The sequence below is a fragment of the Narcine bancroftii genome, chromosome 3 (assembly GCF_036971445.1).
Source record: "Narcine bancroftii isolate sNarBan1 chromosome 3, sNarBan1.hap1, whole genome shotgun sequence".
NCBI classification, from domain to species: domain Eukaryota; kingdom Metazoa; phylum Chordata; class Chondrichthyes; order Torpediniformes; family Narcinidae; genus Narcine; species Narcine bancroftii.
Window position 1 is genome coordinate 349066918 of NC_091471.1, and position 19992 is coordinate 349086909.

The 19992-nt window shown below is 43.4% G+C and overlaps 1 protein-coding gene across 2 annotated transcripts in view; it reads right to left on the bottom strand.

Moving 5' to 3' along the window:
• notum1a (notum, palmitoleoyl-protein carboxylesterase a) overlaps positions 1–19992 on the bottom strand; it is a 49075-nt gene that overhangs the window by 25664 nt on the left and 3419 nt on the right. For both annotated transcript variants that reach the window (XM_069929667.1, XM_069929669.1), the window contains exons 3-6: positions 12947–13042; positions 12241–12301; positions 9676–9734; positions 7119–7221 (exon numbers count right to left, since the gene is read on the bottom strand). In XM_069929667.1, coding sequence (XP_069785768.1) covers positions 7119–7221; positions 9676–9734; positions 12241–12301; positions 12947–13042 — 319 coding nt within the window. The remainder of the gene's footprint in view (positions 1–7118; positions 7222–9675; positions 9735–12240; positions 12302–12946; positions 13043–19992) is intronic.

Consider the following 19992-nt stretch of genomic DNA (forward strand, 5'->3'; position numbering starts at 1 on the left):
TCCAGAGGAGGTGAAGATACATAACCGACATTTCAGCCCTGAGCCCTTCTTCAAGGTATGGGCAAAAAGTAGGTGGGTGCCTGAATTAAAAGGCTGGAGAGAAGGGCAGAAAATGTAGGGGGAAGAGCAGAGACCAACAGACTAAAGGACATGGATAGGACAGGAAAGAGTTTTGATCAGATGAGGGGGAAGCTCTGTGAATGCAGAACTGGGGGAAAGGAGACAGAGTGAAAAAGAGAGAGAGCTAGAGGAAAAGAGAAATAGAGTTAGACAGTGGGAGGCTAACAGAAACTGGAGAAATCGAAGTCAAATTTGCGGGTGGTCTCAGTCTGGCAGAGCATGAGACATGTTGGTTTGGGAATGGGGAGAATTGAAATAAATGGCCACTGGGAGATCCCTGTAATTGCTGATAAATAACCAACCAACATTTCAGGCCTGAGTCCTTCATCTAGGTGTGCTCGTTGGTGTTGCAGCATAACCGTCTATTCCACTGGGCTAATCCACATTGAGCACAGAAAAATGCAGTCTGAGCAGCACTTTTGCCCCACCATACAGCTCCTTCCTTGTCAATACTAGAAATGCTGTCAAGATACCCCTCTCATCAGCTTTGCTCACTAATCATTGGTGAAGAGACAACTTGACTCCAGAGGACAAAGGATCCAGATTCCAACAATGAAGTGACAATGTCAAGGAGCAGGATACACATTACTGCTGGAGGAACTCAGCAGGTTAGGGCAGCATCCGTGGCAAGCAATGGACCATCTATGTTCTGAGACGTATTCCTTCATCAGGAAAGCTTCCAGCGTTGCACCAGATTCTAAACCACGTGCCAAGGTTGGAAATTGGGATGTACTTGATGCTCCACATGTGACGAAGGGTAACATCTTTTACCTCCCCCCCACCTTCTTCTCTCTGACTGGCAGTCATTGGTCCATCCCTGAGAATCCATGCAATTTCTTTTTCTTTGCTGGAGGTCCCTGGGCTTTTATGAAGATTTACATAAATTACATCCGCTGCACTTCCTGAATATAATCTTTCTGCTTCAAAGGGTCTGGAAGTTGGCCAAGTATAATCAGTCAAATGCCTAACCAATATTTAACACTGGTCATAATCCCACTGCCTATTAGCTCCAGGGACCTAGGTTCGATTTGGACCTCAGGTGCTGTTTATGTGGAGTTTGCAAATTCTCCCTGTGGCCATGGGTTCCTCTGGATGCCCCATATTATTCCCATGCTCCAAAAACATGATAGCTTAATTAGACAGTATCCCATTGGAACAGGACCTTCAGCCTATCATGTCTGTGCTGACCTTGATGCCCAACTAACTAAATCTCACTTCCCTGCACATAGTCTGTATTCCTCTACTCCCTGACTATTTATGTGTCGGTCTCAATGCCTCATCAATGCTGCATCATACGGTTTCTATCACTCTGGCAGCTCCTTCCAGGCTTTGACTACTGCCTATGTATATAGAACACTGCAGCACAGTACAATGTTGTTCCAACATATATATATACCTACTCAACAATCTAAACCTTTCCTACCTCATACCTATAACCCTCTATTTTTCTAACACCTACCTACATTTTGCTCACACCTTGAAGGGCTCAAGCTTGAAACATTGAACATGCATCTTTATCTTTGCTGTATAGAGTACAACCTCCTTTGAAGAAGACCGCAGAGCCTACCTCACTGACAAAAGGCAAAGGAGGAAAAACCCAACACCCAACCCCAACCCACCAATTTTCCCCTGCAACCGCTGCAATCGTGTCTGCCTGTCCCGCATCAGACTTGTCAGCCACAAACGAGCCTGCAGCTGACGTGGACTTTTTACCCCCTCCATAAATCTTCGTCCGCGAAGCCAAGCCAAAGATAGAGTACACTGTTTGACCTACTGAGTTTCTCCAGCATTGTGTTTCAACGTAAACACTTCATCCTTTTACAGCTTCTAATTAACCTAGCAGTATCATTGGGATCGGTAGGGGGGAGGGGGGGGGGGGAGGAAGTTGGGGGAAGAGCCTGGGGATAGCTCACAAGGTCATGGGAGAATATACAAGTACACCAGAGGTCCCCAACCCTTGGAGCTGTGAGGCAGCAGCACTAACTGCTGCATCAACCCAAAAATACTCAGCAAGCCAGGCATAGAGAGGAACTGGGTTAACAATTCAGTTTGACACAGGGTTTTGATGAAAAGTCATCAACTGGAAACATTAGCTCTGCTTCTGATTCCAATTCAACAATTAAAAAACAGAAGATGGAATTTGGCCGACCCATTCTTGCTCTTCCATCTGCATTGCCAACCATTCACATCCATCTCTGCTGTCAGCACACAGGGTGACTGGTCCTCCACGTTTCCTTGAGTAGAGGATTCCAATGTTTCCATTTTCCTGATTTGGCTCTTGAATGGTTAATCTTGCATTTCCTGGGCTCCCAGGTGAAACTTTGCCCCAACAGCATTTGGTGTATTCCAATGAAGTCACTGACAATTTCTCCTCACAATTCCCCCCACCCATCCCCTTTCCAAAAAGTCAATATGACGAACCTTCTACCTCTCACAGCTAAGCTGTAGGTCAGATGATCAGCCCTTCGACCAGTGATGGTTATCAATACTAATCTTATTTACCAGCACTTGGTCCAAACCCTTCCCTACCCGAGTTGTCCAAGTGTTCATCCAGATATGTCTTCGCTGGTGTGAAGATCTCTGCCTCCACTCACCTCAAGCAGCACATTCCTAACTCCAACCAAGGTGGAAACAGAGGAAGATGGTGTTGCTGCTGGAGGAGCCATGACGCCAGCACTGCTGCTACTGGAGACCTAGGAGAGCAGGGAGCAGAGACACAACACTGCTCCACAGAGATCAACTGCCCTGTCCTAATGCCGGTGGCTTCGTACAGGCTTTAAATGCCTTGTTAAAGGAGCCAACGGTGTGTTCTTTTTAAATGCTGCAATCTCAGAGGTATGGTCCCGAAATGGCAGCACCTGTGCTCGGCAGCGGACCAAAGGGTGATCAGGGCATGAGCAACGGGGAGAACATCCCCCATTGAGAAAGAGAAGCAAAGTAGACAACCTTACAAGACAGTGGCGGACCAGTGAGGGGTTCAGCAGCTGCTGGACCCACACAGGTCCAGGTGGTGGCAACGCGGCAGAGACCCACACGGGCTACTGGAGAACCAGGTATCAGAATCTGGATTCAAGAGGGTGCTGAGGGCAAGAAGGACTCCCAAAGGGCCTTGGGTCCTGAAATCAGAGGTTTGGATCTGGGGTTCGGGTTGCCGATGGACCCAACAGGAGTCTGTGTGGCTGCAGAGCTGTCCAGATGCCCTTTGATCACATGCAGATTATTTGTAAGTTGAGCTTTGAGTACGTCTCTCCCCTTTCTCTGCAAACTGCAGCCTTGACCTCAGTGCCAAGATTTGTGAGAATGATGATATACCAGTTTCTGTTTCCCCTGTTCCCTTATTTGATTTCTTCATCTCTCAGCAACGCTTTCGTTATTCTCCCTAATAATCATCAATATCCTTCTCTTTTGTCTCACTAGGATAACTTTCATATGCACTGTTTCTGTATCCTGCTTATTTATTTCCTGTTAAGTACAGTCCTTTTTGCCAATTTTTCATTCCCTTTACATTAGACAAGGTCTCTTTTTATCAATATAATTAGCTATTTTGAGCCAAATCACATGGCTCTCACTTTCCTTGTTTTTTTGCTGTTCTTACATTGAGCATAATTATATTATGGTCACTGTTTCCAAAGTGTTCACTCAATTTCCCATTTCAAAAAGATCAGTTACAAATGAAATTGTTCTTTTCTTGGCTGGCAAAGTAGCAACATGTTCCCTTTGGTTTAATCTGACGTCATGATCAGCACAGGCACTTGGGCCGAAGGGCCTGCTTCTGTATTGTGTTGCTTAGGAGAGAAGGGAAAAATTTAATCAGGTCCTGACAGGCAACTTCTTCATTCAGAGGGAAGTTCGTATCTGGAACGGGCTGGCAGAGGAAGGTATAGAAGTGGCACAATTAAAACACTCTAAAGACATTTGGATGGGAAGGGTTTAGAATAGCAGTTCTCAATTTTTTTTCCCCACTCGCATTCCACCTTAAGTAATCCCTTAGCATAGGAGTCAATATGTTTTCTGTGGTTAGTAAGGGATCACTTAAAGTGGTATGTGAGTGGGAATAAAAAAGGTTGAGAACCACTGGTTTAAAAGGATGTGGACCAAATGCAGGCAAATGGGTGAAGCCCAGAATGCCGACATGGTTGCTGTGGAGAGGCTGAGCCAAATGGGTGCCTTCCTATTCTCCCATGACTATTTTGACTTGCTAAAAGTTTTACATCCAGGTATATTTAGTTACTCATCCTGATTTGGCCACACTCAAATTTCAGTTCCTGGTTCACATCTATTTTAATCTGTGATGTTATTTTCCCAATTTTATCCTTGGCAGTAACTGTATCTCATACAGCAAGGAACTAAGCAACTCTCTGAACTGTTGTTGCTGTTCTACCAAGCTGTTCTCTGGTCAACCACGAGGTGTATGCCACAAGATTGTGATTTTCAATTCAAGACGATACAATAGGAGATAATGGATTTTTTTTGTGCTGGATTGACATGAGCTGGTACTGTTTTTTAAATGCCAATATGAAATAACACATAATCTTCAGGAGGGACTCAGCAGGTATTAGCAGTATTGTCTGGAATCCTTCATCATCCAAGAATAGGGAAAGGTGAATCAGGATAATGAGGACAGGTTGAGAGGGGTGGGATAAAAGCCTGAAGGGGACTGGTGAACCAGGGAGGGGTAAAGGATTATGGACTGAGACAGGTGATCGGCAGATGCCAGACATAGGGAGAGAGATAAAAGGAGTCAGGTGGAGGACGGAGAGCCATATATATGGGTGATGGTTGGGGGATGTGTGAGGGTTGATGTGGAAATATCACATGAGAAGAGAAGGCGATGACAGTGGTGCTATGAAAGCCGTTGCAGGAAAGATGGGTCCACGTGGAAGTGGGAGGGGTGGTGGGGAGCAGGTGGGAGAAATCCTGTCAGGAGATGTGGGTGGAAGCAGGGGTAGAGGGGAGAAGAATGGGTGAGGGGACTGGGTGGAGAGCAGAGGAATCTGAAATTGGAAAATTCCATCTTCATGTCCTTGGGCTGCAGACAGGCCTGGAATGACTATGACATGGTTCTTCTCACTTACTTCGGGCCTCACCATGGCAGTGCGTCCCCACTTTAGTTCCATATAGTCTGGGGAAAGGGGCCCCATTCTATTTCACTGCCAGTGTAGCTGCTTTTCTCATTCACAGCTTTGGGTGTCACTGATAAGGCCAGACCTAGTCTGTCGCTGCCTTTGACAAAGTTGTCGTGGGTCACTGAGAACCACTGCTGTCTGATTGATGAAGCTGTTCATCCTGTAGTCCGACACAAACTAATAACTTACTGGATTATTTCAGAGTTCAAAGTCAACCACCTCATAGTCTGGGATCATATATGGAAAAGAGTTCACATTTCCAACTGTGAAATGTTTCAGAGAAAGGTGGTTTTTAGCAATGAATGACATTTAAAATTCTCAGTGGATCACACATATCTGGATCATTAGTTTATAGACAGTGGATTACTACTACTACATCAGTAAATTACCCGTGACACTACCATCCCTGATGGCTTATTACCATTGGACTGATATTAAGCTAGCAGTATCCCTCACAGTTACATTCTGTCATTTCAATAGTTCATTAAAATTATTTACTGTTTCAATAAAGTAGGCCTGGTCATGTGCACAAACCTGCTCCCTTTTCCAGTCACATTGTCAAAACTTGTCGAGAAAGGCTGAGAGACTGAAATTTTGCTCTTAATTGAAAGAGCGGAACATCAGTTGGACATTATTTCTATTTGTTGTGCACAAAGTAACTGCTTATATACATCATCATTTCTCCACCCCACCATCCCACCTGCATTCTTGTTTGATCTTTTCCTAGTTCTAATTCTGTTTCTTTCTCCTCGAATGCTGCCCGACCTGCTGAGTTTTTCTTCAGTGTCTGCAAACTCAATCTGGCAAGGTCAAATACTGTTCAATCTTTCTACAGGTGCACCGTGCAGAGCGTTCTGATCCCATCACTGTCTGGTCTGGAGGTGCCAATGCACAGGACAGGAAAAGGCCACAGGGAGTTATGAACTCAGCCAGTGCCACCATGGACATTTCCACTCCATTGAGATCATCTACAAGAGGCAATGTCTCAAGAAAGCAGCCTCTGTCTTCAAGGGCCCCCACCACCCAGGCCATGCCCTCGTCACACTGCTACCATTAGGAAGGAGGTACAGGAGCCTGAAGACGAACACCCAGTGGAACAAAAACACTTTCTTTCCCTCTGCCATCATAGTCCTGAATGATCAATGATCACAGACACTACTCTCTTTCTCTTCTTTTGCACTAATTTATTTATTTTTTTTAAATGTAATTCATAGCAATATTTGCACCTGTGATTTGCTACTGCAAAACAACAAATTTCATCACATGATTGTGGCAATAAATTCTGATTCTAATTCCTTCAAGCCCAGCGCTTCAAACCAGTTCCAATTCTCAAATACATCATGGCAACTGCATCTTCACCCTGTTCATTACCCATGGTTACATATCCATTCATTTCCTTACACAGACTTAGGTCAACAAAGTGACCACCCCTTTTCCTTTCCCCTTTCCCCATATTTGATGAATGATCCTTCAACATTTTGTGTCTGGATTTTGAGAATGAGGAAATCTAATTAGACGGAAACATCAGAAAGAAGTTATTACTTATATACTTTCATTCAAAGGCAACAACTGTGAACTATTTAGTTGATTTTAGGCAAAGATTAATTAATCCACACCAACATTTGATCTTGTCAAATTGTAGGTGACATGGAATGGAATCTATAAAGACTGTGGGTAGTATTTAAGATCTAAAATAAGACTTGTCGTAACCAAGGTAATTCTCACTGCAGGATAGGGCTCTGTTCTCGACATTGAATTCACTCTTATCTTCAAGACACGGAATTCACTCTCATCTTCAAGAAGCATTTGATTTTATCTCAAAAAGGAGGAGGGAACCTCGGTACTGGGGCCCCACTGACATAAACCACGTACCTGGTGCCTGCTAGCAGAAGGATCTTGGCATTTTCAAGGCCTTTGGTCAACAGTTCTTTAATAACCTCTTGTATTATCAGTGCTCCCATGAAAGCATATTCACCTTTAATAAAGAAGAGAGGAATAGATCACGAGAGCGCAGAGAGTCTTTTGCCCAGAGTTGGTGAATCAGTGACCTGAGGTTTAAGGTGAGGTGGGAGAGATTTAACAGGGATCCAAGGGGTAACGTTTTTTCACAGAAGGTGGTAGGTGAATGAAATGGACTACCAGAGGAGATGGTTGAGGCAGGGACAGTTGCAATGTTTAAGAAAAAAATGGATAGATACGTGGATAAGATGAGTTATGAGGGATATAGGGCAAATGCAGGCAGGTGGGACTACTGTGGGAAATTTTGGTAAGTTGGGCTGAAGGACCTATTTCTACACTGTTTGTCTCTATGATCTATAACAGGTTGAGAAACATGAGGGAACACTATATAAGGAATGACTTGTAGAAAAATTGTTTTGTTATTTAGGATAGAGGTGTACGGAATGGAAACAAATCCTTCTGCTCAATCAAACTCTCGTTTACAGTAGTCCTACACTGATTCCATTTTATTCTTTCAACTCCCAGATTCTATCACTCACTAACCCACTGCAGGCGATTTACAGTTCACCATTTACATGCCGACCCTTGTGTTTTTGGAATCTAAGAGGAAGCCCACATGGTGACAGAGAGAATGAGCAAATGCCACACAGACATCATCGGAGGCCTGGATTGAACCAGAGTTTCTGTCACTGTGAGCAGGGGCTCTGCTGGCGGGCACTTGGGGAACAATACCTAATGCTACGTGTCACAAATCATGTGTTTGTTCTTCCTGCTTCCCTCTTAGAAGAGTGGAAGTAAAACACAAAAGTCAGCAGACATTGTGGTTGAAGTAAAAACACAGTAGGTCAAGCAGTGTCCTTTATATAGCAAAGGTAAAAATATATAACCAATGCTTCAGGCTCGAGCCCTTCATAAAGTTATGGAAAAATGTCTGTAAGCGTCTGAACAGAAGAGTAGGGGGAAGGTGTGGTTCCAAGGCAGAAAGTGATAGGTGGAGAAGGGAGGGAGGGGACAGCAGCAAGGGAAGGAGGAATGACTAGGTGAAGGGAGGAGGGGTGAACTAGAAAGGGGAAGGAGGGGGAAGAGCAGGTTAGCAAAACTGGAAAAGTCAGTTAATGCCATCTGGCTGGAGAGTGCCCAGTCGGAAAATCAGGTGTTGTTCCTCCAATTTGCGGGTGGTCTTGGTGGGATAGTACATCAGGCCATGGACAGACATGTGCGTGTGGGAATGTGACACAGGACTGAAATGGTTGGCTACTGAGAGATCTCTGTCACTGGTGCGGACAGAGTGAAGATGCGCAGTGAAGAGTTCTCCTGGTCAGCACCAGTCTCTCCAATGTAGAGAAAAGTGGGTTTGTGCTAAGTACATAAAAGCCAAACAGTAAAAACACAGGAATGCTGGAGGAAATCAGCAGGTCTCATAGCTTCCATTTGAGGTAAAGATATATTGCTAATGTTTCGGTCCGGAGCCCTTCTTCAAGGTACGAACAAAAAGCAGGCAGGAGTCTGAATTAAAAGAAAGGATGGGGAGGAGCACAAACCAACAGACAAAAGGTGTTAATTGGATATGGGGAGAACAGGAGAGGAAAGGTGAGAATTGATGGGGAGGGTTGTTTTTGGTTCTGTGAATGTGGAACTCAAAGAAAAGAGACAGAGGGTAAAAGGGAAAAGAGAGACAGATAGAGGAAAGGAGATAGGGAGATGAAGATGGGTGGGGAGTGGCTTAGCAGAAACCGGAGAAATCGATGTCAGTGCCATCTGATTGGAGGGTGCCCAGACAGAAGATGAGGTGATGTTCCTCCAGTTTGCAGATGGTCACAGTCTGGCAGTGCACAGACCGCAAACAGGCATGTCAGCAAGGGAATGGGATGGGAAATTGAAATGGGTGGCCATTGGGAGATCCATGCTATTGCCAGGAACTTTCTGGGAAGGACACGAGTGGCAGTAGGGCAGGACTCGGAGAACTACATCCACTGGCAGAGCTGGCAGCTAAATGATGATTGATGAGTTCTGATGGAGTGAAAGAAAGACTAGTTAAAAATGCTGCTAAAAGGGTGGGAAGAAAAATTAAGTGATGTTTATTCACTGAATCATTGCTTTGCCACAGGGAGTTGTTCAGACAGAGACTTTTCCAAAAAAATGTGGAATCATTTGTGAATTGGAGGAAGATGACAGGGGGCTTTCGGAAGAGGAAAACACAGTGAGATTACGTTTGAATTACCACACCCAGGAGCACAGTCACTTGCACCCACACTGGTCATGAGCAGCTGAAGCCTATTCTGCAGATTGGGTAAATATACAGAGGCTCCCCCTCTGTTTGGAATGATCAGCTGCCTAAACTCAGATCAGTCGTCAATCTTCTGAAATATCCCATCCCTGAACAGTGATGTTACGCAACAAGGCATTTGAACGTTCCCCCATTCAGTTTTCTTTGGATGAGTTCTGTGTAAGACAGCAGGGGAGAGCTTACTTCTCTTGGATTTCTGCGATGCTCCACTCCAAACATCACTTGAGCAGTAAGGGATGAAGCTGAAATGGAAAACAGATGCCCTGTTAACAGACCTGCTGATGCACTCCAATGGGGAAGATATGTCAAGTCAATATATTGGCATTATAAGTTGCTTATCTGTTCAGAACACACTCTCATGCCTCCGTTATTTATATATATATATATATATATATATTTATAATATATATATATATTTTATAAATATATATATATTTAATATATATATATTTAATATATATATATATATATATATATATATATAATATATATATTGAACCATCTGCAAATGCCCTCATTAACACATCACTGGTTGTGGGATCTTGCTGTGTGCAGTCATGACCAGACTTGGCAGGATCTTCATTGGCAGTGGAGTACTCTGGGTGATGCAAGGTAGGAGCACAAGTCCTTCCATCTCTAATAACCCATTAAGCCTGTCTCAGGTTTCAGCTTGGCTACGACAAGCCAATAAAAAAAAAGCAGACCACAGGCAGTTCTGCAGAGGTCGGGCATAAGAGCCGAGAGGTACCTTCACCTGGGTAATCGCATTCTGAAATCTTCCCCTGTCAGCAAAGTCAGAGAGGCTGAGGTTAAATAGTGTGCCAATATCCTCCTCTGCCCTGGGGATGGTAAATAACGAAGGCACAAGCTGAAAAATAACTTAAACATTGGAGTCACCAATGCATGTATAGTTCCTAGTCTATACTATTTATACATTCAGTGTGTCTTCCAGAAGAGGTTGGAATGATTGCACCTTTTGCGTCCTCCCAGTGACCCAAGGGAAAACCAAATGAAATGTAAATGCTGGGAAATACTCAGGATGTCAGGCAGCATCTGTGGTGAGAGTTGGGATAAACTGAAGTACGCTAACTACCCTTTCCTCTTTTCTGCACATCCTGTCTGAGCTTTTGCAGTGTTTCCCATTTTTAATTTCACAGTTCCAGCTTCAACAGAGCTATCTGTTTGTAAATACAACTTGATCCTGTCACAACAGGTCATTAATATTTAACAAGCCTCAATGTTAATAGAAGCAGACACAAGGAGAGACGTTAGAGGTTCTGCAGTGCCCGGTCATTTTCAGGCTTTCTTCCATAGGTCTAGTATTTATTTTAAAATTTGGACATACAGAACAGTAACAGGAACTTCCGGCCCACGAGACCATGCTGCCCAATTACACCCATGTGACCAATTAACCTACTAGCCCTGTAGAAACTGGAGCACCTGGGGAAAAGTCATGCAGAATGCACAAACTCCTTATTTACAGCGGTGAATTCAAGCCCAGGTCACTGGTGTGGTCATACCTTTGTGCTAACTGCTGCATTATAAGGTATTTTTCCAACTTATTTACATTGGTCACCTCCTCACGCAAAGGCACCAATTCTTGCTTGCAGTGCACTCTCATCCAGATCCAACCATTGCCATGCAGCATATAAACAGGCCCTTCAGCCCATCAATGATTGTCATACTCTAAAATGTTGCTCAATCTTGAGGACTCACTCAGCCAAAGAAAGGCCTCTTTATTAACCCTCCATCATCTGTCTATCGTTCCAAAGTTACAGTGATAGAGCCCCAATGTATGGAATGGGCTCTTTGACCCACCAAGTTTGTATCTCCCATCCATTTTCACTGATCTTGCACTAACCTAACATTCTACCACTCATCTGGGGGTGGGGGGGGGGGGGTGCAGTTTACAGCAGCCAATGGACCTACCAACCTTCATGTTGTTCGGAGCTGGGAGGAAATCAGAGCATCTGGAAGAACCCTAAGAGGTCACAGAGGGAATGTGCAAACTCCACACAGACAGAACCAGAGGTCAGGATCAAACCTGGGTCTTTGGAACAATGCAGCCACAGCTCAACTGGCCGCATCACTACGCCAAATCCATGACTGTTTTTCTCTAACCAATGAAATTGGGAGGTACAATGGATAGGAGCCTCTTTCTATTTTTCCTATCACCCTTTTCTCTCTCTTTCACTCAGTTGAGTGGAACAGAGTTTAAGTTGCCACCATTGCACAGGAGATGTGGACTCATATCTGGTTCTCAATCTGGCCTGGCCTGTATATGACTTCAGATCCTCAAGCTTGGCTGACTCTTACTGCGTCCGAAGTTCAAGGGCAATTATGGATGAACAATAAATGCCAGAAATGCATTCAGATGTGGATATATCAGCAGAAGTGGAGAGGCATCAGTATAATAAACAGGACATTTCTGATAGAGAGCAGAAGACTTAATGTGCCAGTTAAGTTGCATACAAGATCACCTCTTAAGCTTCTTCATCTGACCTTTTGGTCTCACCCTATCAAGGGTATTCTCTTTGTTCTACCCATCCATTTCCCTTCTTCTCTGCTTCCTAAAGCTAATATGTGCCTCCTCTTTCCCACTTCTGATGAAGGGTCCAGGACCCGAGGCATATTCACTGTTTCTCTTCCCACAGATGGTGTCCAATTTTCTTGAGAGATCCTAGCATTTTCCTAGCGTCTTCAGTTCTGCACGCCCTTGTCCTGTTTATCCAGTTCACCAGAACTTACACTATATTAGCGTTCCACCAGTAAGGGTTCTCTTCTGGCTGAGCAGATAGTATTCCAGTTCCTGTTGAGATAAAAATCCAAGAGGTCATGTCCATGACATCGCCAACACTCCACATTCTGTTGGATAAAATTCTTGCAGCTTGTCAGAAATCTAATGAGACGACAATGCACATTGGGCAGATGTGTCAGGCTAATGTACCCGAAGGTTGCAATGAAGCATACTATGTGTGGACAATTGCTGATGCAAATCTGTATCAAATCATGGACCATATTCCTGATCTATGGACTCAAGCGCATAGAATGGGTCCTTTGGCCAACTTGACAAGTTGGCATTCTGGGATCATCCCATTGCCTGTGTTTCCTCCATTCCTTCTCAGCCTTTTCAACATCAAAACAGTGCCCACTCTGGTGAATCTCCCCTGCACAATAAACCCTTTACCCTCTTCTGCCTTTCACCCTCTCCCAGAGTTCTTCAGTTCTTTACTCCCTCCCAAATGTTCCATCTTCTCTCTGCCTCTGAACCTGCTAAAAAGAAAATCTTCTCTTAATATAGGAAATCTATAAATATCTCCATTCGCTGGTCCTGACCACCCAAGGCATTTCTCTTTCCACGGATGCTGGCTGGCCTGCTGGGCATATCCAACATTCCCCGTTTCGGCATGTTTCTAGTCCTGTACATGCTTGCTTTTGAATGACCGACACGCACCTGTTTTACTGTGGGGCCAGTTGGTGGAGCTCATCAACCTGTGCATGGTGCTGTATCGGGTGTCACAGTTCTCTTTACTGAAGCAGTACCAGCCCCCTGGGAAAACAGAAAAGAAATTACAATTCACATGGACAAGTGGTCACAAAGCCACAGAGAGGAGCAACAGAGAAACAGTCAAGAAGTCCATGCCAACCCAGTCACATGAACCCTGTCTGTATTAGTCCTCAGTTTCTTTATTCTCTCCATTGTCATCAACTCCCCACAGATTCTACCCCTCAGCTGCACATCAGGGGGCGTTTAACAGCAGCCCGTCAACTGTGCCACCCAGATGCAACCATGAAGTCCAAGCATTCACAAGTCTGTCCACAAGTACCCCACATTGTCCACCTGTACCGAACAGAACAGACTTATTTTTTTGAAGTTGCTTTAATATTTTGATAGTATGGGCTCATTTTATTCGTACGTCACATATCTGGACTTTTTGTAAATCTGCCAAGAATCAATACGAGATCACAGCTATGAAACAACCCAGCTCCATAACAATCAGCCACTTTTTCATCCAATGGGATGCCTCAATTTAAGAAATGGGTGGGGTTTCTGGCTGCTCATCAAGGAGGTAATCTGAGCGCAGGTTAGGAATAAACTGTCTGGTGTGAGTGTGCGCCTCAATTTTTCCTACAAGAGTTGGCTCTACGCCAATCAAAAGGCTGCAATTGGCTGGATGTATGTAACCACAAACAAGCTTTTCAGCATCAGTGGCAGGCAGTGAACTGTTGGACGTGAGCTGCTCATCAGAATCTTGAACGTGAACTCGGGAGACAGAGAGACCTCCGATCTTGTTCGAGGGAGAGGAAGTTCTGAGGCGAGGGGAATGGGAAGAATGTTCCAGCAGAGTTATAGATATTACTGGATCATGCAGTACAGAAGAGGCCCTTCGGACCAACTCATCCATGCTGACCAAGTTGGTATTCCAGCCTCGCCCCTTTAGCCTACAATTCTTCTAAAACCTATATATTGGCCGTGAAGGAAAGGTGGTGGGTGAATTGTGGTGATCATAAAGCAAACAAAAAGCACAAAGGAATCAGAAAGTAACTGCGGATCACTGGTGGAAAGATACAGGAAGGGACGCTGAGAGAGAAGGGGATTGATGAAAAGCCTTGTCCCATTTGGCACATGGGAAGGAGCAGATGAAAAGCCCAATGAGCCAGAAAATGAGCCTTTCACATTAAAGGGCCCTCTGCTTTTAGTTTTGATTTAAAACTTTTAAATTTAATTTTTAAAATTGTATTAACAGCATGGCAGAAGCTGTTTTGGCCACTTAAACCCATGCTGCCCAATTAACCTACAAACCCCATACATTTTGAAGGGTGGGAGCAGGAAACCAGAGCACCCAGCGGAAACTCATGCAGACATGGGGAGAACATACAAACTCCTTACAGACAGCACTGTAAGTGTGTCGCGATAACCATGCCATAAACAAAATTCCACCTATCCAAAGACAAGCAAGGAGGTTCCTATACAACTTCAGCTCTCGGCATAAGAAGGTGGCAAGAATCTGCATATGAAAAACACCCAGATATCTGGCTTCTCATTCCATTGTTTTTTTTATTTACCTGGTATTTTACTAGGTTGGGTAAATTCAATTAACATTAAGATTAGTTCTTTTTTAAAAAAAAGGAAGACATTGATGTCAATTGTGACATAGCTTTATTGCATTAAGAATTATTGAATTTTTGCCACATTTTAATCCCAAAATTAATCAACTTTGAGTCCCTGACAAACTGCCACAAATGATGGGTTAAAGTTTACTCAGTAACCCTTCTGTGGAAAAGCAGGACACACATCCTGAACTATTTTGTCCCCAGTACATACCTGCAAAGATAGGAACATTAAAAGTTTATAAGGGGAGGAAACTTGCAAGATTGACGCCAGTAAGGAAATATCTGTTTCCTTCATGATTTATTCCAAGGGTATTAAAAAGGCATTGGTGACCAGCTGAAGTTTAAATTTAAGTTTAGATGTACAGCATGGAAACAGGTCCTTCTGGCTCACAAGACCAAATGCCCCAATTAACCTACAAACCCCTTACATTTTGAAAAGTGGAGGGAAACCGGAGCGCCCAGAGGAAACCCAGGCAGATGTGGGCAGAACATACAAACTTCTTACAGACAGCACCGGATTCAAACCCAGGTGGCTGATGCTGTAATAGCATTGTACTTAACCGCTACACCAACTGTGCCAAAATGTTTATTCAAAAGATTCTTATTGCCTTTCCATCAAATCAGCCGTCCAACTATTCCTGAGAGACGTGAAAGACCATAGATACTGAAATCTGGAGCATAAACAAGCTGCTAGAGGAACTCAGCAGGTTGAACAGCATCTGTGGGAGAAAAGGAATGGCTGAGTTTTGGGTTGGAACCCTTTCTCAAGACTCAGTCCTGACGAAAGGTTTTGACCCAAAATGTCAACTGTTCTTTGTCTCCCACCAATGCTGCTCAGCATGCTGAATTCCTCCAGCAGGTTGCCTTTTTCTGTAACTATTTCCTACGTGGCCAGAGCAACCTCCACTCCCTTCCGTCTCCAGCGACCCCGGTTCGATCCCAACCTCCAGTTCTACCTGTGTGAAGTTTTCCCTTGCTCCCTACAAATGCACAGGATTTCCCCAGGTTCTCCAGTTCCCACCCACTTTCCAAAGATGTGCTGGGTGGTAGGGCCGTTGGCCGCTGCAGATTGCTCCTGGTACACTGATGAGCAGTAGAATCTGGGGCAAGTTGATGGGGATATTGGCGGGGAGGGGTGGGTGGGGTCGGGAAACAACTTGGACTCAGTGTTGGGTTGGTGTAAATGGGGTCCTGATAGTCCACATGAACTCAATGGGCAAAAAGGCCTGTTTCCATGCCATATGATTCTGTGAGCTCCCTGCACCATGGACGCTCAGTGATTCTGAAGGGGTTCTCTTTTACTTCTCTTTCTCTCGTACTGTAAGGGGTGCTGGGTGACATTAATGATGACACATTGCCTTACATCTGGCAAAAGGCAATTTTGTGACATATTACATGTTCTGTACAGTTACATGACAATAAAGGAATCTTGAACATTAGAATCATAGAACAGTACAGCACAGAAATAGGACCCTTTGGTCCTTCTAGTCTGTGCCATCACTGTACCTGTCCAAATTCTTCTTAAATGTAACAACTGAGCCTGCATTTACCACTTCAGCTAGCAGCTCATTCCACAGTCCCACCACTCTCTGTATGAAGAAGGTCCCCCTTATGTTCCCCCCTAAATGTTTCCCCTTTCCCCTTTAACCCATGTTTGTACCTCACCTACCCTCAGTGGAAATAGCCTACCTACATGTTGGACAGGCCTGTCCCTGTGGGGTACTGTTCTATGTCTGGTTCAAGGGTCTGCAGTCAGACAAGAATAAACACCAAGGTCGGTTTAAAAGGAGATGGGACACTGCTGGATGGTTTGGGGAAAGTAGATGGCAGAGGGCATAGAGAAGTTGGGAGAAACAATGACAACACAGGGTGTTCACTGTTAATGGTTCAGTGGTCAATGAAAGAGGGGGAAAAACAAAGACAAGGTAGAGGCCCAAAGGAGAACATTACAGATATGGAGATTGGGGGGGAAGAAGGGTGAGAGTTGTAGAATCCCAATTCCAGATGTGCTGGGACCTAGTGTAAATCCATGAACACAGTAGGGTGGTGATGGATTGGAATTGTTTATTTGTCATATGTACTGAGATAGTTTAATTTTGCAGACAATCCTACAAATAAGTCAGAGAAATGTAACTATGGTCAAATGGTGCAGGGTATGGAGAGAGTATTCAAGCATCGTGCAGGGAATCAATAGATTCCGACGTGGTCCTGGAGGACTGGAAAATCATAAATATCACCCCACTATTCAAGAAGGGAGGGAGCCTGATGTCAGTGGTTGGAAAGATGTTGGAGTTGATCATCAAGGACAGAGCACTTGTAGGCACATGACAAGATAGGCCAAAGCCAGCATGGTTTCCTTAAGGGAAAATCTTGCTTACAAACCTATTGGAATTCTTTGAGGCAATGACAAGCTGGCTAGATAAGGGAGATGCAGTGGATGTTGTGTATTTGGATTTTCAGAAGGCATTTAACAAGGTCCTGCATATGAGGCTACAGAAGATAAGAGCCCATAGTATAATAGGCAGGGGAGAGCATTTTGGCTGATTGGCAGGAAACTGACTCAGGTACAGGGATCATATTCTGGCTGGCTGCCAGTTGCTAGTGGTGTTCCACAGGGGTCAGTGTTGGAGCCACTTCTCTATGTTGATTATTAATTATTTGGATTATGGAATGAATGGTTTTGTGGCCAAGTTTGCAGATGATATGAAGGTAGATAGAGGAGCAGGTAGTGTAGAGGATACACAGAGGATGCAGAAGAATTTGGACAGATTAGACAATGGGCTATGGACTGGGTGCAGGTCAGTGGGAATAGGCAAAAAAAAAAAATGGTTTGGCATGAACTTGAGGGCCGAAGAGTCCAGTTTCTGTGTTGTAGTGTTCTATGGTTCTAAATACTGTCCATTATCTGACAGACCACCCATCCTCTGAAACCTTGTCCTTCAGAAGGGGGTTATGCATCTCATTAAACTCTTCCATTGATAGTTTTAATTCATTTTTTCAGGATCTCAATGTTGCCTGGAAGGCAGGATTTAATGTCCATTCTAATTCCATGGCTTTGATGAAGGAGTGACCTGCTTGGCAACATCAGGGACATTTAAGAAGCAGGTACTAGGTGTGATCTGAAATCACATGTAATTGAGAGCTAACTGGATAAAGATGACAGATTAAAGCAAGAGAAACACAAGAAGCAGGAGGGATCAACAGGCCAGGCAGCATCCATGGGGAGAAATGGTCAGTCAGTAGATTTCCTGATCTGAAGGGCATTAGAGAACCAAGTGAGTTCTTTCAACATTGCTAAGATGAGTTGATTGATAACTGAATTACAAGTTCCACAGTGGCCGAGAAGGGATCAGAATGGGATCAGTGGCATTTCCTTTCCATTATCATAGAACTATAAAACATTACAGCACAGAAACAGGCCTTAATATATGTCGCTTAATGAATATTATGTATTTGCCCTCCAGGAAAACTCCTGAGTGTATTCTTTTATTGGATGCAGAAAAAGCTTTTGATCAAATAGAATGGGCATATCTGTTTATAACTCTTGAAAATATTAATTTTGGTTCTGAATTTATTATGAGTTAAATTATTGCATTCACATCCATCTGTCATGATATTAAATTTACAACAATCTCAGCCTTTCAATCTGCAATGAGGCACTTGTCAAGGATGCCCATTAAGTCCTTTATTATTTGATCTTGGGATTGAACCATGAGCAATTGAATTTTGTGAATTCAAGGACATTTCAGGGATACAGGGGAAAGCAATTGAACACAAGGTCTCCCTTTATGCAGATGGTCTCCAACTTTTCAATTTAGATTCAGTTGCCTTCCACCCCGCCACCCCACCCTCCCCCCCACCCCCCCACCCCCCATTTGATGTTATTACTTTCACAATTCAGTCAATTTTCAGGATATAAATTGTATTGAACTCCTTCCATTGAATTCTCCTGCATCAATGTATGATGGTTTTCCTTTTAAGATAGTTAAAGATCAATTTACCCATCGTGGTATTACAATTAAAAAGAATCATAAACATCTTTTTAAGGAGAATTACCTTGCTACGTTCAAACAAGTGAAGCATTCCCTGACTCAATGATCACCTTTGTATACAATCATAGTTGGCCATATAAATTCTATTAAAATGAATTCCTTACCTAAATTTTTATATCTTTTCCAATCTATTCCGATATTATTTTTTTACTTACTTGACTCAGCTATAAGGGTAAGCACCCTCACATTAAAGTTCTTCCACAGAGATCTAAAAGAGATGGTGGAATGGCTCTGCCCAACTTTAGATTTTATTATTGGCCAATCAATATACGATGTCTTATGTTTTGATCCTTTTTTTCATAATCATCCTGATCGCCAATTGTGGAGAGCAATGGAGCTGAATTTCACCCCCCCCCCCCAAATTTTTCCAATTTAGCCCTTCTCAGCTCTTCAGTTTCACTCTCAACTGAGTTCATAGATGATCTCACCTTCAGTGAGAATTTGGGCACAGTTTAGAAACATTTTGCATTTCATAGTTTCTCTCTTTCAAGCCCTATCATATCTAATCACCTTTTTCAATCTTCTTTGCATGACGCTATTTTTCAGAAATGGTATAGAGAGGGGATTCAAAGTTTTAAGGATCTGTTCATTGATGGATATTTTGCATCATCCATACAGCATTCTGCTAAATTTAACCTGCCCAAACCTCAATTTTTTAGATACTTGCAAATCTGGCATTTTCTTAAATCACAGTCATGCGATCTTTTTTGGTGAGTTGTGTGATTTTACTTAAATGGAGGGATGCTGTTGGAATATGGAAAAGATTTATTATTCAGTTATAATTCAGATATAAGATTCCAGATGGTATGGGGATCATTTATGACTCACTTTCTGATTTTATAATTTCACTTCAATGTAATTGAATTATCTGAATTGTGTCTTTACCAGGTTCTTATTCATATTTTCTCCCTTTTTTTAAAAATGCTGATCATATACAGCATCTGGCAACACTGCTGGGGAGTGGGACTGAGGTCTTTCTTTTTCTTTTGTTTCTCCTTTTTTATTATTTTCCTTATTTCTTTATTTTCCTTTTCCTAACTATTACTTCCTTTTAAAAAAATACTATCTGGACTACGAATTATGGATATGTTCCCCTAAACTTTTCCCTTTTCACCCTTAACAACCCATGTCCTCTGGATGTATCTCACCTACCATCAGTGGAAAAAGCCTACCTACATTTACTCTGTCTACCCCCCTCATAATTTTAAATACCTTTACCAAATCTCCCCTCACTCTTCTATGCTCCAGGGAATAATGTCCTCACCTGTTTACCTTTCCCTGTAACTCAGTTCCTGAAGTCCGAGAGTAAATCTTCTCTGCTCTTTCTATCTCC